General features: G+C 43.5%; 2 protein-coding genes across 13 annotated transcripts in view; one reads left to right on the top strand and one right to left on the bottom strand.

The window, feature by feature from the left end:
- Positions 1 to 20,211, top strand: part of AK5 (adenylate kinase 5) — a 274,707-nt gene extending 254,496 nt beyond the window's left edge. For 2 of the 3 annotated variants that reach the window (XM_021096460.1, XM_013996169.2), the window contains exons 13-14: positions 4,793 to 4,984; positions 18,875 to 19,015. In XM_021096460.1, coding sequence (XP_020952119.1) covers positions 4,793 to 4,984; positions 18,875 to 18,943 — 261 coding nt within the window. In that variant the 3' untranslated portion in view covers positions 18,944 to 19,015. Of the gene's footprint in view, positions 1 to 4,792; positions 4,985 to 18,874 lie in introns of all 3 variants that reach the window. The other variant, XM_003127921.6, reaches the window with a different exon arrangement.
- ZZZ3 (zinc finger ZZ-type containing 3) overlaps positions 20,071 to 25,951 on the bottom strand; it is a 140,308-nt gene continuing 134,427 nt past the window's right edge. For 5 of the 10 annotated variants that reach the window (XM_013996149.2, XM_021096456.1, XM_013996145.2 and 2 more), the window contains one exon: positions 24,596 to 25,886. In XM_013996149.2, the coding sequence (XP_013851603.1) occupies positions 25,742 to 25,886 (145 nt within the window). In that variant the 3' untranslated portion in view covers positions 24,596 to 25,741. Of the gene's footprint in view, positions 25,887 to 25,951 lie in introns of all 10 variants that reach the window. The other 5 variants (XM_013996150.2, XM_021096458.1, XM_005653415.3 and 2 more) reach the window with 4 other exon arrangements.

The following is a 25,951-nucleotide window of genomic DNA, read 5'->3' as shown; positions in this document are numbered from 1 at the left end:
TTGCAACCTCAGAGTTCCTAGTTGGATTCGTTAACCACTGAGCCACGACGGGAACTCCCCGGGGTGGAATTATGATTATTAGGGTTGTGTATTCAGAAAGGCTGGAATGACCCCCTTCACCCCGCCTCCACTGAGGTTCCAAGGGGGGATAAAGTTCAGGGGTGAGAGCAAATGTGTCATCGGCCTGTGACTGCCATTAGCTGGGCTGTCATCTTCCAGTGCAGGGAGGCTGGTAAACACACTGGAGTGTGTGACTTAGGCTAAAAGTGTGAGTGGGGCCTCTGATCCTTTCTCAACCCACGTCTGACCAACAAGAGCCTTTATAAAGTTTAAAGGGATGAAAACATTGCCAGGCCCACATTAGATAACCTTAGCTCACATTTACATATTCTTGAAATGGGCAGTGTGTTCACACATTTAATCCTCACCACTGTTAGAGGAGGTAGGAACTCTTGTCAGCCTCATTTGAAATGAGGAAATTGAGGTATTCCCTGGTGGCTCAGCGGGTTAAGGATCTGGCATTGTCACTGTTCCAGTGTGGGTTTGATCCCTGGTCCTAGAACTTCTGCATGCGTCAGACACTGCCAAAAAAAAAAAATTTTTTGAGGCTTTCCAGCATTTCCTTGTGCAAGATGCGGTTTGACCTAACCATCACTCCTGGAGGCAGCACTCCTTTTCTACATTAAAAGCTAGGAGCAGTCATTCCATTTGCAAGTGGCTGGTACCACTGATTTTTTTTTTTCCACTAATAGATTTTAATTTCTAAAAGTTTTAGATTTATGGAAAACTGAGAGGATAATACAGAAAGTAACCATACCACTCCAACCCCAGTTTACCCTTTTAGGTCTTACTGTGGTATTTGTTACATTTATGGAATGGTACTGAATTTCCCCTAAATTTCCCCCCTAAATTTTTTTTAATTGAAAAATAAAATAGGAGTTCCCGTCGTGGCTCAGCAGAAACGAATCTGACTAGTATCCACAAGGGTGCAGGTTTGATCCCTGGCCTCGCTCAGTGGGTTAAGGATCTGGTGTTGCCATGAGCTGTGGTATAGGTCAAAGACTCAGCTTGGATCTGGCCTTGCTATGGCTGTGGTGTAGGCCAGCAGCTACAGCTCCGATTGGACCCCTAGCCTGGGAACTTCCATATGCCACAGGTGCGGTCCTAAAAAGACCAAAAAAAAAGGAGTTAAGTGCAAAAAAAGAAAGAAAGAAAGAAAAGAAAATGAGGAAACTGAGGCACTCAGAGAGAACAAGAAAGCTAATCCCCTGAGCCCACAGAAGATCCGCATGGCAGGACCTTGCTCAGTGGTAATATGGCCTAACACTGTCCTGACTTAATCAGAAGAAAACTAAAGGACAGCAGGGTAAATGCCTCTTTCTGCTCCACCTGCTGACTTCCTCACCCAGTGGGCTGCTCTCAGCTGGGGTCAGGGCTGAACCCCACCAGGACCCAGAAAGCACGTGAGAGCCGGTTTCTGCAAAATAAATGAAAGGGCCTCTGACACTGTCCACTTCTTTGCCTACTACCCCACCCTCCTCTCTCGGCTCCATTTGGCCCCCCAGGCATTGGGCCTGGGTCCCATTCTGAAGGCTCTGGCACTGTCCACTAGGGTGAAGTCACCAGGCTTTGGAGTTACAGGCAGCTGGTTGGGGGACTACCACTAACTAGTCCTCAGTGATCTTGAGCAAGTTAACCTCTGCGGGCCTCTGCTTCCTCCCTGCAGGGTGCTGGAAGGGTTAAGAGGGACGGCACAGTGCGTCAGCTGCTGAGATATTCTCACAGGGCCCTTGTGCTGTAATAGGGCTCCCCTGAATACCCTGAGGCCCTGAAGAGCCCAGTGCTGCTAGGGCAGAATTCCACGGAGCCAGCAGGGGGACCCCGGGGGGCATGGAGTGTCCCCAAGTCTCTATTCATCCAGACAAGGACAGAGCTCTCTGTTCTCCCACCCACGGGCTGTTAGAAGCCAACCACCGTCCAGGGAAGAAGAGGCAGAGTTGCTCCCAGGGACTTTCTAAAGGAATACATCCAAGCGTTTTGAAAAATAATTAAATGACATTTCATTCAAAGATTTCAAAAACTTTACGTCAATGGAAGAAATGAGCTTCGAAGCCATGAAAGGATATGGAGGAAACTTAAATGCATCTTGATTACTAAGTGAAAGAAGCCAGCTGAAAAGGTCTGAGTTCAACAATAGGATATTGTGGAAAAGGCAAAACTATAGAGACAGTAAAAAGATCGTAGCTGCCAGGGATAGGGAAGAAAGAGAGAGAGAAATGAATAGGAAGCACACAGAGATTTTCTGGAAGGAGGAAGCTATTACACATTATACTATAATGGTGGATCAGGACATTGTGCCATTGTCAAAACCCATAGAAGGCACAACACAGAGAATGAGCCTTAAAGTCAACTGTGGACTTCAGTTAAGATTTCAGTACCATTCCATAAATTGTAACAAATATACCACAGTAAAGACCTAAAAGGGGAAACTGGGGGTTGGGAGTGGTATGGTTACTTTCTGTATTATCCTCTCAGTTTTTCCATAAATCTAAAACTTTTAGAAATTAAAAATCTATTAGTGGAAAAAAAAAAATCAGTGGTACCAGCCACTTGCAAATGGAATGACTGCTCCATAGCTTTTAATGTAGAAAAGGAGTGCTGCCTCCAGGAGTGATGGGTTAGGTCAAACCGCAGTCTTGGCACAAGGAAATGGCTTGGTGGAACAGCTTCTCAAGCTATTATTTTGTGAAGAATCACTCAGGGATCTCCTTCAATCACTCAGAGTCTCAGTAGGTTGGGGATGATGCCTGAGCCTCTGCATTGCTAACATGCTCCCAGATGAAGCCTGTGTCACTGGTCCACGGCCCACACTTTGAGAATCAATGTAGAACACAAAGCTACATCTCAGTCCTACACTTATATTGGTCCAATTACTGCCAGCTCAGGCACACATTATCCTTGTTTGTACCTGAGTGAGTCCCTGAATGATCTTTTGTTCCCCTTCCCACCGCCGCCAAGTAGCCTGAAAACTCCCACCATAAGAAAAATCGCCTAGTCTCCAAAGACAACCCCATCGGGAAATTGTTCCAGGAGCCAAACTCTGTAACTGAACCCTAGGCTGCCTCCCAAGCTCGCCCTCTGCTGGCGGATCAGGGTCATTGTCTTTCAAACTTAACGCCCTGCCTTCCTACTGCTCAAAGGCTCATATTTTTTTCCTTCCAATTAATAAAGACAGAAGAGTTACGACATGTTCCAGAGCTTATTTTACTCATAGATTTCGAATTTTTTTCTTCTAGATTTTTCACTCTGTTCCTTAAAATACCTTCTTCAGAGGGGATAGATAAATGAAAAAACTTACCAACAACTTGGAACTCTGTGTTGTCTTCAGGTCCTCCCCTGCCCTGACTTTGTGTCCATCCCACCCAGGCTCTTTTCACAGTGGGGAGGTGAGCCTTCATTTCCACCACAGGATCAGGAGGGAGCAAAGGTTTCCTTTGATCCAAAGACCATAGCCCAGTATTCGAAATAAGCTGGTATATAGCTGGTAGTTCCTGTTTGCTACATGCCAAGCAATCTACTTAATTATTTTATTTAATTGTATTTAATCCTCACAGCAGTTCTGTAATCATCATCATGGTACAAATGAGAAAGTTGGGGTGCAGAGAGGCTGAGTGACACTTTTAATTAATGATGAAGTCAAGAAACTTCTAATAAGTAGTTCTTTTCTCCAATAGGGTTCTGGAGGCTGATGGGCTCAGCTGGCTGGTTCTCACGTGAAGTCCTTTATTTAGCTGCAGTCAGAGAGTGGCTAAGGCCGAGTGTAGACATGTCTGGAGCAGAGCCTGGGATGTCCAAAACAGCTAAGGGCTAGTCAGGCATCTCTGTCCACGTGGCTCCTCCATGTGGCAAGCGTGGGCTTCTTCACAGCTTGGCAGTCAGTCCTTGGATGTCTTAGATGGCCAGGCAGGAACTGCAAAACTTTTTATCTTGCTTCCACCAGATTCTGTTGGTCAAGGCGGTACAGTTCAGAAGTCCCTTGTGGTGCAGCAGGTTAAGGATCCCACCTTGTCACTGCAACAGCGTGGGTAGCTACTGTGGTATGAGTTCTATCCCTGGTCCGGGAATTGCCGTATGCCATGGGCTCAGCCAAAGGAAAACAAACAAACGGTTACAGATTAATTCAGATTCAAAGAGGTAGAGAGGAATGGACTCTGTCTCAGTGGGGGAAGAGCTTAAAGTACATCAAGGTAAGGAATCAATGGAGATCATCTTAGAGACAAGTCACCACACCAGGATTTGACCCTAAGCAGCCTGACCCCAAGCTTTGTGTGACCCCAACCATCATGGTGTCCTAATCCCGTGTAATACAGACACAGCCACACGGTGCTCCTGGTGGCTGGTGTAAGATGGTGGTACAAATGGGAGGTGATTAGTCTGCCTCAGTAGGTCAAGGAAAGCTCCCAGCAAGAAACATCACACCCACACCCACCAGACCCACACCCACACCCACACCTCCCCTTAGTGTGGAGGACAGATCGTGACTGCATTGGGTAGCATTCTGGATAATCCCTGCATTGCATGAGATGAGTGAAAACTTAGGACAAGGGACGGCTCTGAGGCAGCCTTTGGAAAGCCACTGACCCGGCAACAAGCAGTCCTCCCTCTGCCACAAGGTGGGTCTGAGACCTTGGGAGGAAGCAGAAGGCCAAGGAAGGAATGAACCAGGACCCCCAGATCTTTCCAGAACCTGGGAGAGGGGAATTGCTGACCATGTTGTGCTCTCCGCCCCCAGATCGGGGACCCGCATTTGGTGATCTGTATGGACTGCTCGGCAGACACCATGACCAACCGCCTTCTCCAGAGGCGCCAGAGCAGCCCGTGCGCGGACGAGGACACCACCACCATTGCCAAGCGCCTTGAGACCTACTACCGAGCCTCCATCCCTGTGGTCGCCTACTATGAGACCAAAACACAGCTACATAAGGTGAGTCGCCTCCCCCCAATAAGCCAGCCTCCCACTTTTTTTTTTTTTTTTTTTTTTTTTTTTTTGCTTTTTGCCTTTTCTAGGACCACTCCCGCAGCATATGGAGGTTCCCAGGCTAGGGGTTGAATTGGAGCTGTAGCCAGCCGTCTATGCCACAGCCACAGCAACTCGGGATCCGAGCCAGCTCACGGCAATGCCAGATCCTTAACCTACTGAGTGAGGCCAGGGATCGAACCCACAACCTCATGGTTCCTAGTCGGATTCGTTAACCACTGCGTCACAACGGGAACTCCCACTTTTTTATTTTTTAAGAAAAGAGATAAAAAAAAAAAAAAGTGGAAAGTTGGGATATGGAGATCTTGAAATTAGAACTGCATATAGCTGCATGATTTGTGTCAACTTACAGGTCCCTTACTCTCTTCGCTTTTGTATCAGTCAAAATTAAATACCTGTCCTCATGTGATCATGAAAGGCCGGCCATGCAGTTTTTACAGGTGCCATTATAGTTGCTGGAAACCACTCCTTTTTCCGAGAAAGAGAGAGGGAGGCATAAATTTCTGCCTTCCCAACCTCAGCTGAACAGGAGGATCCAAGAGGTCTAGTCTAGGTCTAAATTCAACTTGGAAAAATAAAATAAACTCAACTTTGAAATTCTAGGTTTTTGCATAGTTCGTAATTGACACTTGGCTGCCTTCCTCCAGTTTCCTGCAATGACTAGTGTTCCTGGGAGAAGCCACATCTGAGGCCAGGACAGCAGATGAGGTGAAACAGGGAGGAAATCGGTGGTGTCAGCTTAATGATCGTGAACAAGAATCCTGCTGTCGCGGTTAAGTTCATGAATTTGGAAAAGCTACCCAGTCCCCATTCACTCACCCATTTAGGAAACACGTATCAGACACCTCCTCTGTGCCGCCCATTGCCTGGATGCAGATAAGATGAGTTTCTTTCCTGCTGGAGCCTCGGGCTTAGTAGGGGAGAAAAACAAGCCTGGGATCACAACACGGGGTCAAAGTGAACACGGAGCGAGTTCTGAGGCCCTTAAACCTGGTCTCGGGGAAGCTGGAAGGAAGTTCGCCAGAGGAGAACTGCACCGAGCCTGAAGCAGGGGTGCCATGGAAGGAGCCGAGTACTTCACACAGAGGAGCCTCGGCTGTGACAAGGTCCCAAGGAAGGGACAGGAGATGGGGAAGGAAAGGCAAGAGAAAACCAGACCAAGAGGAGCAGTAATTGTCCTGAGAATAATGGGAACTACTGAAGGGACCTGTCAGCGTTTTCATTTAGAAAGCTGGAGTTCCTCTCGGGATGCAGTGGAAACGAATCCGACTAGGAACCATGAGATTGTGGGTTCGATCCCTGGCCTTGCTCAGTGGGTTAAGGATCTGGTGTTGCTGTGGTGTAGGTTGCAGATTCAGCTTGGATCTCACGTTGCTGTGGCTGTGGTGCAGGCCAGCAGCTACAGCTCCGATTCAACCCCTAGCCTGGGAACTTCCATATGCCATGGGTGCAGCCCTAAAAAGACTAACGCCAAAAAAACAAAAAAAAACAAAACAAAACAAAAAAACGGAAAGAAAGCTCACCTGTCAGCCTTATGAAGAACAGATCCCAAGAAGATCAGGCTGGGTGGTATTCCAGGAACCAAATCCTGAGGACCCAGCAGAGTAGAGAGCATGGACTTCTACCACCTGCTTTTTTTTTTAACTTATTTATATTTTGGTCTTTTTAGGGCTGCACCCTCGGCATATGGAGGTTCCCAGCTAGGGGTCGAATCAGAGCCACAGCTGCCAGCCTACATCACAGCCACAACGCCAATCTGAGCCGTGTCGTGTCTTTGACCTACGCTGCAGCTCACAGCAACGCCAGATCCTTAACCCACCGAGCGAGGCCAGGGATTGAACCCATGTCCTCATGGATACTAGTCAGGTTCGTTACCACTGAGCCACAACAGGAAAACCTCCCATGACTTTTTAAAGCATGATGGTGACTGTAGGTAATTTATGAGGTTGTTGGTAACAGGCACCGACTCCAACTGGCCTAAGCTGAACACAGAACTTAACCTTAAGATTATACAAACCAAGGCTGAAACGTAGCAGGTCCAAGAAACCTGTGAGGTCAGGCTCCTCTCTGCTGCTCACACCTGTCTCCCCCTCCTTCTCGCATCCTGATGTTTCCCTTTCTCTGGCCCACAAGCTGGAATATGGCCACTCTGCAGCTTCCACATTCACATGTTACCACCAGAGTTTCAAATTCTAGAGAGAAATCTTCTGATCGGTTTTGCTTTCTCTGGACCTGGTGCTCTCAGCTATGGCCAGGCAGATGTGGCCACGTGGAATTCTTTCCTTTGTTCTGTGGCTGTATTATCGAGTGTGTACCACGTGTCAGATTCCTGGTGCAGTAAACAAGACAAAGTCCCTCACCGAAAAGAGAGGAGCAGTAGATAAGAAAATATAATTGGCTCATAGAATCAGCTCTATGAATAAAACAAAACAGAGAGAGGGTTGGGGATGGATATTTTGGGTGGGTGTTTGGAAAGTCTCTGAGACAGTAGCATTTAAATTAACATCTGACTGATAGGAGCTCCCGCTGTGGCTCAGCGGAAGTGAACCAGACTAGTATCTATGAGGTTGCTGGTTCAATCCCTGGCCTCACTCAGGGGGTTAAGAATCCCGCCACGTCTGCTGGAGGCTGTCAGCTGCAGCTCCAGTTTGATCGCTAGCCTGGGAACTTCCATATGCCTCGGGTGTGGCCCTAAAAGAAAAAAAGAAAAAAAAAAAAAAGATCTGATTGATAAAAATACAGTGTCATGGTTGGTTGCCTGGGATTCTTCCCTGGAAACTGGGGGAGAAGCAAGGAGTTCCCAAAAGAGAAGATCTTATTGTGAACCAGAAGAAGCCCCAGAAATAGCTACCTCAAGTGGCATTATCAGAATCATATAAAGTGACATTTAAAATCTCTCCTTTTGCTAAAGATTAAAAGCAACAACAACTTTTAAAAAAGAAAGAAAATTTAAGAGTATAAAGATAAAAATGATCCTAAATTCTTCAATCGAAAGATAACCACTAATGAACATTTTAATATCTTTTCTTACATTTGTTTTTCTCCATTTTTTAATATACTTTTTGCTCATGGCATCCTAAGTCCAGAAACACCCCCAGGCCATAGAAGAAGCAATCCTGATAACAGATGACATCTATCCCTGGGTTATTTTTTTAGTCCTAATCAATTTAAAAAATAAAAAGAGAGGCCAATGACTCATTAAATAGGCTTTTAACAGATGCAGGAAATCCAGTTCCTTGGCAACTCAGCTTTTATAAAGGAGAAAATAAGTTATTCGTTCAGCAGTTCTGCTGTTGCAGTGTCCCAACTTCATAAATAGTTTGGCCATTTTTAGTAAGTCCTGAAATACAGCGGTATCCGTTTATTGTTCTGGGTAGTCATCCAACCTGGCAGGAGACTTCCTGCGAACTGAGGGGTAAAGAATGAGAAATGCAGTTGCTGAAACTACCATGAAAGGAGTGGAAGCAGAAGGCACGAATGGATCAAATTTTACCCCTTGGATGCAAAATCCACTTGGTAGCCTTTAAGCAACTGGATTACTAAGATTGGAGTCTAACAGAAGGAAAGGAAAACTCCAAATTACTTTCATACCTTAAATTCTCAGTACTTGAGGTTTTGGGGGTTTTTTTGTCTTTGTATTGTTGTTGTTGTTTTGAGGACCACACCCAAGGCACATAGAGGTTCCCAGGCTAGGGGTCTAATCAGAGCTATAGCCGCCGGCCTACGCCAGAGCCACAGCAACACCAGATCCGAGCCGTGTCTGCGACCTACACCACAGCTCACGGCAATGCCGGATCCTTCACGCAGTGAGCAAGGCCAGGGATTGAACCTGCAACCTCATGGTTCCTAGTTGGATTTGTTTCCGCTTCGCCACGATGGGAACTCCTGTTTGTTTTGTGTTTTAGATTCCACATGTAAGTGAGGTCATGCAGTATTTGTCGTTGACTTATTTCTCTTAGCATAATATCCTCTAAATCCATCTATGTTGTCACGAATGGCAAGATTTTACTTTTTGTGGCTGAGTAATATTCCATTGTGTATATATATACCACATCTTCTTTTACCCATTCATCTGTTGATGGACACTTAAGTTGCTTCCACATCTTGGCTACTGTGAATAATGGTACCTATGTGATTTCAAATCAGTGTTTTTGTTTTCTTCAGATAAATACCCAAAAGTGGGATTTCTGGATCAAGTAGTTCTATTTTTAGTTTTCTGAGGGACCTCCATACTGTTTTCCATTGTGGCTGCACCAATTTACATTCCCACCAACACGTGTACCAGGGTTCCTTTTTCTCTACATCCTCACCAACATTTGTTATTTTTTGTCTTTTAGGTAATAGCCGTTCTGATGGGCGTGAGGTGATATCTCATTGTGGCTTTGATTTGCATTTCCCTGAGGATTAGTGATACTGAGCATCTTTTCATGTGTCTGTTGGCCATCTGTACGTCTTTTTGGGGAAAATGTCTATTCAAGGCCTAAGCAGAGGGTTTTGTCTTTGTTTCATTTTCAGGGCCTCACCTGTAGCATATGGAAGTTCTCAGGCTAGGGATCAAATCAGAGCTACAGCTGCCAGCTTCTGCCACAGCCACAGCAGTACAGGATCCAAGCCGCCTCTGTGACCTTCTCCACAACTTGCAGCCATGCCAGTTGCTGGGCAAGGCCAGGGATCCAACCCACATCCTCATGGATCATGTGTCAGGTTCTGAAGCGGCTGAGCCACAACAGAAACTCCAGAGGGTTTTTGTTTTGTTTTGTTTTTAACCCATTCATTTCCACTTCCCATTCTCTCCATGTGGCCCTGAGAAGAGATCTTTGAAATACAGAAAAGCTTGGGGTTTTTCTGGTTCCTGGATGCCTGGCCTCTTTGATCAATGCCCCACCTCAGCTGAATTACTTCTCAGGTCCCAAGTTTCCCCAGTTCAGTCCGGCCCCACCCTGGCTGAGTGCTACCTGGATTTGGAGACCACACTCCATCCCCGCCTCCTGCTCCCAGGAGAAAGGAAAGGTGCATGAAGGAAGAGAGTGACTCGGAGAAGGCCTGAGGTGCTGTCCTCTTGCTTGACAAATGAGGCATAAATCTCCCATCTGTCTCTAAGAACTTGAAGAAACTCCTTCATGACTCTGCTTGAAATCTGTCTCCTCTCCATCGCTCGCCTCAGCCCTTCCTGAATCTTCCTAGATTACTGCAAAGAGCTTTGGATTCGGTGTCATATTTCTTTGCACCCCTGTGGTCCTGCTGAAATGAGTTGTGGTCACTGCTGGCTGGTACCCCCCACCCCCCACCCCCGGACAGCAGGCAAAAGAGAAAGCCAGACCTTTGTTCTCTTCTGAACACAGTTTTATTGTCTCTCTCTGTGGTTGCTGTCCTCACAGGGAGGGTTTGGCTTCTGCCCAGCTCAGGGCTGTCCCTTTCGTGGGCTCCACTTTAACTCGCAACCTCTCCAGAAGCCACCACCATGGGTTCTACAGGCACAGAATTCCATCTAAGGTCCTTGACATGGTCTGCAGACATCTATGGGGCATCTTCAATGTCCAAAGCTGGTAACTTAGTTGTGGGTATTCAGAAAGGGAAAGAGACCCATGAAACTCTGCACCCTCAGCGAGGTTGCGGATGTAGTAATTGGATTGACGGAATATTCTGGATCTTTGGCAGCATAGAGCTTGGGCCTAGAGACGTAGGTAATGGCTTCAGAAAGAAGCCATTTGGAGTTCCTGTCGTAGCTCAGTGGTTAATGAACCTGGCTAGTATTCATGAGATGAAGGTTCAATCCCTGGTCTTGCTCAGTGGTTTAAGGATCTGGTGTTGCCATGAGCTGTGGTGTAGGTCGAAGACACGGCTCAGATCCCTCATTGCTGTGGCTGTGGTGTAGGCCGGCAGCTATGGCTGCGATTGGACCGCTAGCCTGGGAACCTCCATATGCCGAGGGTGCAGTTCTAGAAGACAAAAGACAAAAAAAAAAAAAAGAAGAAGACATTTGATCTGGTATGAGTAGAAGTTCGTGTCAGTTGGAAGGGAGGGGACAGAGGCTCTGAGATGAGAAAGAGCCCAGTAGTGTTAGCACAAGATCTAGAGTGCATAGATAGATTAAAGCTACTAGTATCTGACTGAAAAGCAAGGTGGAGGCTTCATTCCTCCTTCAGGCAACACAGGTTCTGGATCAACATTGTCCAATAGGGAGTTCCCACTGTGGCACAGCAGAAACAAATCTGACTAGTATCCATGAGGATGCAGGTTCGATCCCTGGCCTTGCTCAGTGGGGCAGGGATCCAGCGTTGCCCTGAGCGGTGGTGTAGGTCACAGATGCGGCTCAGATCCCGTGTTGCTGTGGCTGTGGTGTAGGCAGGCAGCTATAGCTCTGACTCCATCCCTAGCCTGGGAACTTCTATATGCTATGGGTGCAGCCCTAAAAAGCAAAAAAAAAAAAAAAAAAACAAAAACACAAAAACCCAAAAATAGAGATATATTGTCCAATAGAGATATATTCTGGACCACACAGGTAATTTAAAATTTCCTAGCAGTCACATTAACAACAACAAAAAGTAAAAGGAAACAAGCAATATTAATTTAAAAATATAATTTATTTAACCTAATGTAACCTAAGTATTATCATTTTAACATAAATCAATGTAAAACATTATTTATTTATTTATTTATTTATTTATTTTTGCTTCTTAGGGCCACACCCGAGGCATATGTAGGTTCTGAGGTTAGGTGTCAAATTGGAGCTGTAGCTGCTGGCCTGCACCACAGTTCACTGGCAACAATGGATCCTTAACCCACTGATTGAGGCCAGAGATCAAACCTGGGTCCTCATGGATGCTAGTCAGATTCATTTCTGCTGAGCCATGCCAGGAACTCCTAAAAAATTATTAATGACATAGTTTTACATTCTTTTTTTTTTTTTTTTTTTGATGTGTCTTCAAAATATGGTACTCAAAGAGTTCCCATTGTAGCTCAGCTGGTTAAGAATTCGACTGGTATCCATGAGGATATGGGTTCAATCCCTGGCCTCGCTCAGCAGGTTAGGGATCCGGTGTTGCAGAGAGCTGTGGTCACAGACACAGCTCAGATCCATATTGCTGTGGCTGTGGCGTAAACCAGCAGCTGCAGCTCCGATTAGACCCCTAGCCTGGGAACTTCCATATGCTGCAGCAGTAAAAAGGAAAAAAAAAAAAAGAAAGAGAAAAAAAAATCTAGTACTCAAGCATATCTCAATTCAGATGCTAAATTTTCATCAGAAATACTAGATTTGTGCTTGTATTTCATAAAGCTGACAGTGGTAAAGGTAGATTTCAAATCCCCAAGCTGTCTAAATATATTTTTTAATTTTCCAGTAGCTGAGTCAAATATTAGTGTTAAAATGTAACTTAATTTTAATTAGAGTATTAAAAACTTAATCCCTAATTTGTGCTAGTCACATTTCAAGTATTGAGAAACCACCTATCGTTAGTGTTTACTGTATCCTGAACAGTTCTAGACTATTTTAGAAAGTTTTAATTAAGTGCTACAAGTAATGAAGGGAACCATAGAGTAATTTCAAGCAGGGACGTGACTGATCAGATCTGTTTTAAAAAGGTCATTTTTAGGAGTTCCCCGATGAGCTAGCAGTTAAGGAACTGGTGTTGTCACTGCTGTGGCTCAGGTTCGATCCCTGGCCCAGGAACTTTTTTGGATGGGACCAAAAAAAAAGGAATAGAAAAGTTACTTTTAGAAAGGATAGTTTTTTGTGTGTGTCTATAAAAAAGATGTTTGTCAAATTTAAATTTCAGACAGAATTGGGAGGAAGAGAAAGAAGGAAAGAGGGTACCATGTCACTTTTTTTTTTTTTTTTTTTTTTTTGCTTTTTTTTTTAGGGCTGAACCTGCAGCATATGGAGGTTCCCAGGCTAGGGGTCTAATTGGAGCTACAGCCGCCAGCTTACACCACAGCCACAGCAACACCAGATCCGAGCCATGCCTGTAACCTGCACCACAGCTCACAGCAACACTGGATCCTTAACCCACTGAGCAAGGCCAGGAGATCGAACCCGAAACCTCACAGTTCCTAGTCGGATTCATTTCTGCTCTGCCACGGCAGGAACGTCCCATGTCACATTTTAAAAGGACACATCGCCGGTACACTGGGAAGCCCTATGTACAGAGCAGCCATTGACGTGCAGATTATGAATCATCCTTATATTTTTGCTAAAGCGTGTCCTTACAGCGCTCCAAAGTAAAGATATACACAGCCCTCCTTCTTTCAAGGCCTTGAGAGTGAGGAGGATTTTGCGGCCTGACCACACGGATGAAGTGGACGGCTCCCCAGGGGCAGCCTTATACGTGACCCTAGCCTCGGAGGATCAGACGATTGCCCACAGACGTGCCCAGGGCTGCACAGGGGGAAGGGCTTGGCCGAGGCTGAGCACCTCACTCTCCTCTGATCCCTGTGGTGTGGCTCCATCTGATTTACAGAGGACAGGTTTAGAAGAGGAAGAAGGTGGCCCCCCACCATCATCGTAAACCACTCTGTGGCAGCTGGGGCTTGTCCCAGGAGCCCCGTGGCGCCAATACCATGAAAAACGAAACTCAAGCCATGTTTTAGACAGTGTGGGAAAATTCAGGAAAAACACTGGATCTGAACAGCGCTTGGATCAGCCAACTGTTTTATGGTTCGTAAATTCATAGAATTAAAGAGCAAGAGTAGACAAAACGTGCAATTCCCAAGGCGGTGTAACTACTTTCCTAATTTAGCCTATGTTCCGCTGACGGCTGGGCAGAAATTTTATCTCTCGATGCTGTACTTTTCCTTCAAGAATCAGGTGACACCTACAAAATTTAATCATATTTCCTGTTGGCCTGCCTTTAGTTTTTTTACTTAAAAAAAATATATATTTTGTAAATTGATCAGGATCTCACTTACTGCAGGAGATCAAGTCTGAGACCAAAAGAATTGGTTCTTCAGGTTAGAAGCAAATCCACTTCCCTGGTTTTCAATTCAATTAAATACATTAAAGCCTCATACATCTGACTTTGCTGGTTCAGACTTGGAGAGCCTTTGGGAAAAGATCGTGAAGCTTGCTTTTACAGTGCATGGGAAGAGGGCATTGCTGAAAAATGAATATTTTCAGCATTGATTACGGGGTAAAAATTTATCAGACGTGAGAGGACACCTTATTTTCAAATTCACACAACTGCTAAGAGGGTCGTCGTCACGCAGAATGGGCAGCATGCTACTCACACAGGATTCCGATCTGTCCCCCTGAGGACTAAACATCTGGTGAGCTGGTTTAAATTTGCTAAAGCTGGAAGCACCAGGAACAGTTCCTATGGCTTAGAAAGCACTTAGGAAGTTGGTTCTTTTCCATTTACTTTGAGTTACGCCGTTATATAGGAAAACGTAAAAGCTGCTTGTTAAAACCTTCTCCGTGTGGGAATAAGATGAGATTCAGGAAATATCCAGGTTTCTCTGGAGGAATGAAGGAGAAATTTGGAGAGGAGACTGAAGGCTTTGGTCCCACTCAGTTTAGTCAGGCTCTCTTTTGCTCCATAAAAATCCAGTCCAGGTACAGAAACCCAGTCCCATGGACAGAAATCCAATTTCCATGTGTGGCACAGGGGACAATATGTGGTCTCTTGGGATAGACCATGTTGGAAGGTAACATAAGAAAGAGAATTCCTGTCCTGGCTCAGTGCAGTGGTTAACGAATCCGACTAGGAACCATGAGGTTGCGGGTTCGGTCCCTGCCCTTGCTCAGTGGGTTAAGGATCCGGCGTTGCCGTGAGCTGTGGTGTAGGTTGCAGACGTGGCTCGGATCCCTCGTTGCCGTGGCTCTGGCGTAGGTTGGCAGCAACAGCTCCAATTAGACCCCTAGCCTGGGAACCTCCATATGCCTCGGGTGCGGCCCTAGAAAACACACACACACACACACACACACACACACACAAAGGTAAAAAAAGAAAGAGAATGTATATATACATTCCCTTTCTTATATATGTATGTCACTGGGTCACTTTGCTCTACAGCAGAAATTGGCACAACATTGTTTAATAAAAGGGGAAAAAATCCAATGCATACCTTTACACACACACACACACACACACACACACACACACACACACGCATGCACACACAGCTTCTATAAGAAAAAATATGTTGCCTCACTGCCTCTAGAATTTTATTTTCAGAATTTTGCTTCTAGGACCTAAAATAAAAATTAGGGTCCCGGATTAGCTTCATAGATTTCCCACTCACCCAAGTCAAAGGCTGCTTTTTCCCTCTAGAAAGCCTGATTATCTGATTTTGTCTTTAAATCTCCTCACGTCCTTGGGCTCCACGGAGACACACACCACAGCTCTGGGTGGCAATGAGAAGCTTTCTTTTATTTAATTAGATATATCAAGCCCTGGCTTTAAGCCACAATGAAGAAGGAGGTTTGGGATGGAAATAGAAGCAGGAACTGGTCCAGCTAAAATTCCAGGGTGTGACTCACCCAGCTCCCCGTTTTCACCCAAAACATCAGCCTTGGCTTGATTGACAGGATCCCAGAGAGATTCCCGCTTCCTAGTCCTGCTGTCAGCAAACATTGGGGGTTTCTCTTCACATGCTTGTGCTCATTAGCCCTTGTTTCTGAAACCAAGTTGCCCAGCTTTTACAAGAGAGAATCCCATATCTTTCCATAAATTCCAGATTGAGGGTGAGACAATAGGCTCCAAGGAGTTCCCTGGTGGTCTAGCAGTTAAGGACCTGGTGGCTCAGGTTGATGCTGTGGCTTGGGTTTGATCCCTGGCCCAGGAACTTCTGCATGCCAAGGGCACAGCCAAAAAAGAAAAGAACATGTGCTCCAAGAGTGTGTTTCTGGGAGTTCCTGTTGGAACTCAGTGGAAATAAACCCGACTAGTATCCATGAGAATGCGGGTTCCATCCTGGCCTTGCCCCGTGGGTTAAGGATCTGGCATTGCTGTGAGCTGTGGTGTAGGCTGCAGACACAGCTCAGATCCCAAGTTGCTGTGGCTGTGGTGTAGGTTGGCAGCTGTAGCTCCGATTTGACCCCTAGCCTGGGAACTTCCATATGCCATGGGTGTGCCCCCGCCTCCACCAAAAAAGAGTGTATCTCTGACCCTACTGTATCTGTCCTGGTTCTGTGAGGACATGGAAGAAGGAATGAGAACAGGAGGATCCAACTGCTGTTTTCTTGGCTCACCTGTCTAAAGCCGAGCACTGAGGGTACAGATGCTCAATTATGACCTTAACCCACAAAGCCCGCCACCGAGCTGGACATGTTCATACTCGGGATAGCGATGGGTTATATCTGGTGAAGGGAGAAGTTGGACATTTCAGTGAATGGCAACCAGTTTTTCCAGTTTGAGACTATTACAAACAGTGATTAAACAAAAATTGTTGTATCTATTTTCCAGGATATTTAAATATCTTTTTTTTTTTTTTTTTTTTTCTCATTTTGAGGATTCATTCTACCTCTGGAATCCCAGGGGTTGTGAAATCAAAACTAGTTTGCCCAAAGAAGGCAGCCAGGAGTTGAAGAAATGATTTAAGTGTTTCTCAAAGTGTGGTCTGAGATGCCCCACATCAAAATCATCTGTGGAACTTGTTAAATACACAGATTAGAAGGCCTAGCCCAAACTCACCAAATGAAAAGCTCTGGCGATGAAGCCTGGAAAACTGCGTTTTAGCAAGCTCACTACCCCAATCCTTGGAAGAGTTTCACTTGGATCACCAGGCCTCTACTTTTGTGGATGCTGCACGCGTGCTGGGACAAATCTCATGGTTGGCATGTTAGGAAAATTTGAGGACGGGTTGTACCGTAGTGCCTTCATGCACAGGAAAGCAGTCCCCTCCTCCTTTCTCTGTTGATGGCTCTATGTGCTGGTGTATCAGCAGTCTCCAAAAGGACTCTGCCCTTAACCCTTAGCACACCTGCAAGTTGAAGTCCCAGCTTTTGCTCTCTTCTCCACACCAGTCTCTCTCATGCCCTAACCTCTGCCCTATTCCCAACCTGCTTCAAACATGCCAGAACACCCACGGAAGTCTCACTTTCACTAACTCAGTCTGTGACTCTTAACAATGCTTTACCTCAATAGGGCACCTAGTGTTTGTTGTTGTTTTAAATAGACTTTAATTTTCAGGGCAGTTTTAGGTTCACAGCAAAATTGAGCAGACAGGAGTTCCCACTGTGGCTCAGCGGAAACGAATCTGATAGTATCCATGAGGTCGCAGGTTTGAGCCCTGGCCTTGCTCGGTGGGTCAAGGAGCCGGTGTTGCTGTGGCTGCAGCTCCAATTAGACCCCTAGCCTGGGAACGAACCTCCATGGGCCCCAGGTGTGGCCCTAAAAAGACAAAAAATAAACAAAAATAAAATTAAAAAATAAAACAAAATTGAGCATACAGAGTCCTCATATGCCCCTGTCTCCAAACCTCCCCCCATTCAACATCCTTTCTGAGAGTAGTACATTCATTTATTACAATCAGCAAACCTGCATCAACACATCACTACCACCCAAATTCCATAGCTTACATTAAGGTTCACTATTGGTGTGGCATGTTTTTCTTTTTTTTTTTTTTTTTTTAGGGCCACATCCATGGCATATGGAAGTTCCCAGGCCAGGGATCAAATCAGAACTGCAGATGCTGTCTTATGCCACAGCCACAGCAACGCAGGATCCAAGCCATGACTGCAACGTACACCACAGCTCATGGCAATGCTGGATCCTTAACCCACGGGGTGAGGCCAGAGATCGAACCTGGGTCCTCATGGATAGCAGTCAGATTTCGTTTCCGCTGAACCACTTGGGGAACTCCATGTTGTATGGGTTTTGACAAATGTATACCCATACGTGTTCACCATTAGAGCATCACACAGAATAGTTTCACCAGCATAAAATTCCTGTGTTCCACCTAGTCATTCCTCTCTGCCCACAACTATTGATTTTACTGTCTCCATAATTTGCCATTTTTCCATTATGTCGTGTTGTGTGTAACCTCTTGAGATGGGCTTCTTTCATTTAGCGATATGCACTAAAGCTTCCTCCATGTCTTTTCATGGCTTGATAGTTCATTTCGCTTGAGCACTAAATAACATATTCCATTGCTTGGATGTGTCAGTTTATTTTTCCACCCACCTGATGAAGGACATCTTTGTTGTTCGCAAGTTTCGACAATCATGAATCAAGTTCCTGTAAACACCCGTGCAGGTTTTTGTGTGGACATAAGTTTTTTATTCCACGAGTAAATACCAAGGAACACAAATTCCTGGATCATATGCTAAGAATGTTTCATCTGTGAGAAACAACCAACCTGATTTCCAAAGGAGCTGTACCATTTTGTATTCATTCCCATCAGCCAAGAATGAGAGTTCCTTTCGCTCCTCACCAGCATTTTAGATTTTTGGCCATTCTAATAGGAGTGTAATCTTTTTTTTTTTTTTTTTTTTTTTTTTGTCTTTTTGCCTTTTCTAGGGCCACTCCTGCGGCATATGGAGGTTCCCAGGCTAGGGGTCTAATCAGAGCTGTAGCTGCCAGCCTTCACCAGAGCCACAGCAACACAGGATCCAAGCTGCATCTGCAACCTTAACCCACTGAGCAAGGTCAGGGATCGAACCCGCAATCTCATGGTTCCTAGTCGGATTCGTTAACCACTGTGCCACGATGGGAACACCAGGTGTTACCTTTTTTTAATTAAGCACCTTGGTTTTAAACAACTACTCTTTTCTCTGTGGTTTTGGAGTCTTGTTTTAAAAATCTTGCACAGCAGCTTATAAGCAGGTTATCTTTTTTATTACAAAAAAGGGTCTTATTTACAAATAGTTTAATTTTTTTTCTCTTTTTCTTTTAAACATAGATAAATGCGGAGGGGACGCCAGAAGAAGTTTTTCTTCAGCTCTGCTCAGCTATTGACTCTATTTTCTGAAGGCAAAAATGCATGTATATTAAAGAAGGCAGAGACAGAGAAAAATATTAAAAGATTCATCCCTTAACACAATATGTTCTGATCTAAACCTTTTGTGTGTCCCCCTCCCCAGCTCCATTGCTGTTTGCTTCCCAGCTTGACCTGAGAGGTGTCTGGAAATCATGCATGGTGTATTTGGTATTATCCAACCTTTTCTTCCCGAGTCAGAGCTGCCTGCACTTACAGCACGCACACTTCCCTTCATTTCCTAGTAATGTGAACAGCAGTGCGATGCCCATTTGTGTCAGTGGTGCCTTCAGGACTTGCTAGAGTCTGATCATTTGGTTCTACTCTCCTCAAACAGGGAGTCAGCACCCCTAACACTCCATCACATCCTCCCTCCTCTCCTCAAGATCTATATGCTGTTACCTGATTAAAGCCCTTAATACGGGGGGCAGGCTTGGGCATCTTCCTCTGGAAGCTGTTTCCTCAAGTTTCATCCAGAGAGATTCAGCTGACAAGACAGCACCAATTGTTCATAGGAAATTTGAGTAAATCCGAAAATGTGCCACATTTTTTAAATGTGAAATCGTATAGCTTTTCCAAGACAGCAAAATCTAGACTAGTCACCAGGTATCATTTCTCTATCCATGTCTATGAAACTGGCTATTTGGAACATGGTCACATTGGCTAAGAGAACAAATTGGCTAAGTTGCCAAACTTAGTCTCTTCCAATACTTGGTGGTGCATTTTGGGAATTAATAGAATACCAGTGACCCAACGTACATTAGAAGCATGAGGTGATTTGGTACTGCCTTCACTGGACTACTGTCAACTTATGGCTTTTGTTTTAAATGATCAACTATTTAGTTACCAAGCAACAAAGTAACAAAACTGATACAGGTGGAAGGGGCATGTCATACATGATGTGTAACAGATCCCAATGCTCTATTTGTTTCATACAGGCCTTTTCTGGGGGTTTGCAAACCTTGTCATACCCATATATAAACTGTGTTTCCTTAAGTCAAGCCAGTGAAGTTTGGGTTCACTTTTGTGATATCAGTAGCCACATGAGAGCTTCTTATATATTCTACTGGAGTAACTGCATCTTCCCTTCAGTCACTACAAAAGACCATTGTTTCTGTTTGCATGATTTCTTTTTTTTTTTTTTTTTTCCTTCAGTGGTTGTGCGGATAAGGATCCATTTCTGGGACAGAATTGTATTTTTAAAATCTTTTTTTTTTTTTCTTGAAATGGATATGCACAAATAAAATAACTGGAACACAGAATAACTCTTTTTCTATTTATTTTTTACTCACATCATTCTGGAAAGCATTTGAAGCCTTATTCCAAACAGAATTAGAAGCAAACACAGTCATATTTAAGATTTATGATATACTCATATGGTTTTAATTTTGGCCATAGATCAGTTTTGAGCAATTACAAAGAGAACGCTCAGTGTATTCATGATACATGGTAATTTTCATATTGCCTTTTACTCTAGCAGTCATTCTTAAACAGAAATGTCAGTGTTTGCTAAAGGAGAAATTGAATTTCTTTGGTTACAACTGCACCTCTATTAAAAGGGGCATGTTCCTACAACTCACACAGTTATCAATACTTTATTACCACTCTGAGTTGTCATACTCTCTACAGGGGTGCACAGGGAGTATTTGAGCAAATTAGAAAAAGAGAGTTATACGATGAAAATTATCAGGTGTGCCAGAAAACACAAAATGACTCTTTGTAGGGATTAACATTCTTTTAAACACATACCACATACTGGCAAACACAGTCCATGCCCACCACAGCTTTGACAGACAGCAGGGCAGCAGAAGGGCCTGGCCATGGCTCTTACGGCTGCAGTTAGCTGCCCTCTTGAAAAAAAAAAAAATCAGCAGGCGTAAATGGCTTCACCCCAAAGAGTATCTAAATGTGCAAATCAAGTCTTCTACAGAACCCCTGCAACAGGCTTCCTGATTTGAATGGCTTGACGTGGTATCACTAAAGCCACAGGATCTGAAAGCAGGACAGATCTTGTCTGTATGTAGAAAACATCAGATCACAATCCAGACTCTTTTATGATGACCTACATTCAAGGCCTCACCTGATCTGACCCTGGACCCTCTTCTCACCCCAGCAACTACCACTCTCCTCTTGCTCGTTTGGTCCAAGCTGCATGGGCCCTCTTAATGTTGCCTGAACAAGCTCAACTCTCTACTGCATCAGGGCCCTGCCCTTGTTATCGTTCTGCCGCTTCCTCCCGATTATCCACAAGGCTAATTCCCTCACTCCATTTAAGTTTCTGTTCAAATCTGCCCTGATTGAGATGTTCTTTGATTATTCCCCCTAAAATGGCAGACTGGTCCCGATTCTTCCACTGTTTTCCTTCAAGCATTATTTCTCTTCACAGCATCAGCCTTAAATTACATGGTTTTTTTAATTGTTTACTGCAGGTCTTTAGCATTAGACTGTAAACTTCAGAGGGCAAGGCTCTGTAGCCTCGGTCCCACAAATAGCAGTCATCATGGAGAGCTAACATTTAAATCCTCTGAACCCTCGTTTTCTCCTCTGTACAGTGGTCACAATAGTAAGTAACCTCAGAGGTATTGTGATGTTAAACAGGTTAACAATACATGTAAATCATTTACTAGTTCCTAGTGCTCAATGAAAGGTGGTTCTTCGTCAACACTTGCTGAGGGTCTCACGTCCACAAAAGAGACCAGGAGCCTGAATTTCCATATGACTTTCCATTACATCACTCTAAAAATAGGACAGAGAATCAGGATACAGGGCCTAACTGGGGTCCCAGAGAGAACCAGAATCTCAGCCACCTCCTCCAGTTGAACCACATCCTCCAGTTGAGAAAAGATATAATCCTTCCTCCTCCTCCCAGAGCCCCGTAAAAGAAATCTCCTGAGGGTCCCAGACCACAGACACACTCAGGTTTCTCTAACTTCCTGGAGAAAAAAATGGAATTCACCAAAATGTTGGTCCTACTACCAATCAGTATTTATTGAGAATCTACTAAGATTCTTAGGGATAAAAGACATGATGGACTCTGCCTTCATGGAGCTAAATGGGACACCACACAAAAAATCTATTTAATCAGCTACTTGAACTGTGGAGGGAAAGTTTTTTTGTTTTTCTGGGATCATATACACAGCACATTTTTCATCAAGATAGGAAATGAAAACAAACCCCTTCCAGACTAAGAAGGACACAATACTTCAAGTATCTTGTGGAAAAATCTACTTGTTATCTGGAGACTCAATTCCATCCAGTGCACCTAAAACAATGGCCTTCAAGGTTTGTTATCCACAGTAAGAAATATAGTTTATATATAGCATGCCACGCTTGAATTTGTAAAAAAGAAATTTTGCAAGAAGTATTTATCCTTACTACCTGTCATATACTATTTTTTCCATTTCATTTTAAAAAAAAAAAGTTCTTCATACCTCTGTAAGTTGTTGTGTTCTACAATGTAATTCAAAGGGAAAAGGAGAGACAAACAGACAAGGCATACCATATTAGGTTAAGTGAGAGGCACCAAACATGCACGGAAACAAATCCCACCTGAGGCCTTTAGTCCCAGCTGTGCCTAAAGCCTCACGTTTTGTCACTGAATTAGAATATGGAAATTATGTGTGTTTTTCCAATTCATAGGGCAGACCATTGCTTGTTCCCCATCCACAGGTATGCTTTTCTCTTCTGAGCTATGAACACAGACATGTGTTCAGGTTTGTACTCTAGGATGCATACCACAGCAGAAAAAAGACAGAAAACTCCCCGCACACCTGCACCACCTTGGTGACCCCTGACACGAAGGGAATAGTCCTGCTCGGGAAACAGGGACGTGAGGCAGATGCTGACTCTGGGGCAATCTGTCTAGGTTAAAATCCGAGCAGTGCCACTTTACTAAGTCTATGACCTTGGGCAAGTTACTTTCACTTCTCTGGCTAGATTTCCTCAAATGAAAACAGATAAATGAACCTGCCTCCAAAGGTTGTAGAATTAAATTCATTACTCTGTGCTGACTCAGCACACAGCAAGCACTCTACCTGTGTTTGCTATTATTCTTAGTGCATATCACACCAACCAAAACCCCTCTGCCTAAACCTTAAAGCAGTGGCGTTAGGTGTCATTAAGTTTCTTCAGTTCTTAGCAAATAACTTGAGCATAATATTTCAGGAAATACAAGTGACCTACTGAATACTGCTAAATAGGTGATGCTTTAACAGGTACATCTACATTGTCGTTTACAACCAAAACACCTATGCAAGAGATAGAAGGCCTACTTGTGAATGACAGCCTTGCTCATTCCTGCAGTCCTCAAAGTAAAACAACACACATGACCACTACTCTATTCCTTTAAAGCCATGAGGACTATTTGGTTGGAGCTGAAAAACACCAAATAAATACATCTTTGCTTAAGCAGAAAGTAATTTTCTTTGCCACTCAAAATTCTCAAAATCTTTGCCTTAAAAAAAAAAATACATTTAGGAGTTCCTGCTGTGGCAGAGTGGGTTAAGAATCCGACTGCAGGGCCGTGGGTCACTGTGGAGGTACAGGTTTGATCAATCCCTGGCCCAATGCAGTGGATTATAGGATCTGGTGTTGCCGCAGCTGCGGCATAGGTCACAGCTTGGCTCAGATTCAGTCCCTGGCCCCGGAACCCCCATATGCCACAGGTGCAGCCATTTAAAAAAAATTTTTAAGTGAATATATTTTGTCTATTCTGTATACATATATAGAATTCTATCACTCTTTCAAAGCATACTGTATACTTTATGGAATTTTTGAATGGATCTGAATGGTTCTCCAAAACTGACTAGTATTATTTCCATGCAAACATGGTAGTTACAGAAATTACCATTACGTGCTACTGTCTTATTACAAGTCGAAGGTAGATCGTCTGGCATAGTCACTTGACATTTAATAGCCAAATTCCCAGAATACTAATGGTTCCCCCCCATCTTTCCCCAACTAATAATTCCAGGTTGAGTTTTCCAGCTTAAATCCATTTTCTTTTCTTTCTGATATGATATATTTTATGAAAATCATCAGTATTCTTTATATATTACTTTAAAATTCTCATATTTCTATAGTTAAAATTATATTACTTTTCTCAGTTAAAAAATTCAGGGTAAGCTTTCAGTACCCTACAATGTATTGAAGAGGATTGGTAAATACTGTTCCCTTGATTTAAAATTGGAAAAAACAGGAGGCTCCAAAAATTGGATCAGTATACTACTTAGCCGATCTTAGAATTGCTAATATTGCCTTTTCCAATAGTTAATAATTAGTGATTTTCAAAAACCATGTATTTAGGTTAAATACATGGGGGACTTAATTCCATTAAAAAGAATGAGTAAAATTTTTCAACCTTAGTTTTCACATCTGGACATTAAATATTCCCTTTTTCTTCAACCACAGTATGTGTTCTTTTTTATAACCTACTTTAATTTAGTGTTTCAGCACATACACGCTGAGTGAAAACTTGATACCATCTTTTACAGAGCTTCTCCTCTTTTCTGCCACATAGTCCTTACTCCTTTTAAAAGATACGTTTAAAAAAAAAAAAAAACAAAAAAACCCAACATTTTTTTTTTGTTTCCATACTAGTTAAAAAAAAAAAATCCAAAATTTGACCAAAGGAAGTCACAACAAGCATTCTATAATATAAACAGACAGTATCCACATAGTTTATTTCTCACAGTTCTCCTGACAAATGAACATTATTCAAGAACATACTGTATACACAGATAAGAAGAAACATACAAAATGTTTTAAATGATGCACAACAAAATCCAGCAGTATAAAAGAATGCATGTGAACTCTTGCTCACTGCACAGACTAAATTTAATCACTTGTTTAAATAGTAATAAAAATACAATCTTTTATGGATCTTGTGCAGACTACAAAAGAGGGAAATTATTACCATATATATGATTTTATTTTAGGCAGTTTTCTTCAATGAGTTGCACTGACAACTCCAAATACAGAGGCAGAAGGCTGTGTATTTTAAAGGAATTAATGTTGTGAATCAGACTTTACACAGTTACTACCACTGGCACTTTTCACCATAGTTTGTACACATCACATGATCATCTTATATAACATTACATTTAAAAAATATATCTGAGTGACAATTTTATAACATTCACACACCATGAGCTGGTTAAGGAAGCAATGCCACAGTTGCCTCCTGTAGTGCTTCGCTGTTGGTAATAAGGATAGTTCATTGTGGTTAAAAGAAATTAGACATCAATATGGTTAAGCAGCTCCAATTTACTAAAGGCCATCAGTGGCCACCACTGGGACAGTGAGTTCTTTTAAAGTGTATATATCCTAGAAGCAAACACCATCATTGGTTAAAACTTTGTCTAAAGAAGTCAGTTTCTGTGCTGAAAACTATTTTCACAAAACTGAAAGCTACTAAACTGTTTTAATATAAATACTTTGTCTTCTCGTTAGCATATTTATGACCAAGTTCTCGGAAACCTTTGGAATTTACTCTCTCTTTTATGTGTGCTCTCGTTTCCATCTCACCCATTTAAGATCACCACCTAAAAGGCTTTAAGGTAGTGGTGAGAAATTCACCAGGGAAACCCTTTGCTCACCAGGAATGTTCAGCTGCTGAACAGTGATCTAGAGCCACAACGGTGCGGAGCTGGACTTGACGAGAACACTCAGGAAGCTGTCATGCTGTGAGTGTCATTTCAGGGAAAGCAGAGAATCTTTCCAAACTGCACGTAATTCACAATGATACCATTGCTATGTGTTGAAGAGGACTAGTATGTGATGTTCTCTTCCATGTCATCTGTTTGCTGGAAAGTAGTTTGGGTCAAGATAATTATAACTGGTGCCCTGGGACACACAGTAGTCTCTGTCTAAGAATGTCTCTGACCTATAAACAGGTTCTAGTTGGTGATCTTCCTTGTGAATATCTGTTTCATGAAGGCTGCAAAGAAAACAAACACATCATTAACTGGCACTGGATGTATTTTGGTCTAGATATTATAAAAC

The sequence above is a fragment of the Sus scrofa genome, chromosome 6, assembly GCF_000003025.6.
Source record: "Sus scrofa isolate TJ Tabasco breed Duroc chromosome 6, Sscrofa11.1, whole genome shotgun sequence".
NCBI classification, from domain to species: domain Eukaryota; kingdom Metazoa; phylum Chordata; class Mammalia; order Artiodactyla; family Suidae; genus Sus; species Sus scrofa.
The sequence above is the reverse complement of the archived record's forward strand: the minus strand, read 5'-3'. Positions and strand labels throughout refer to the sequence as shown.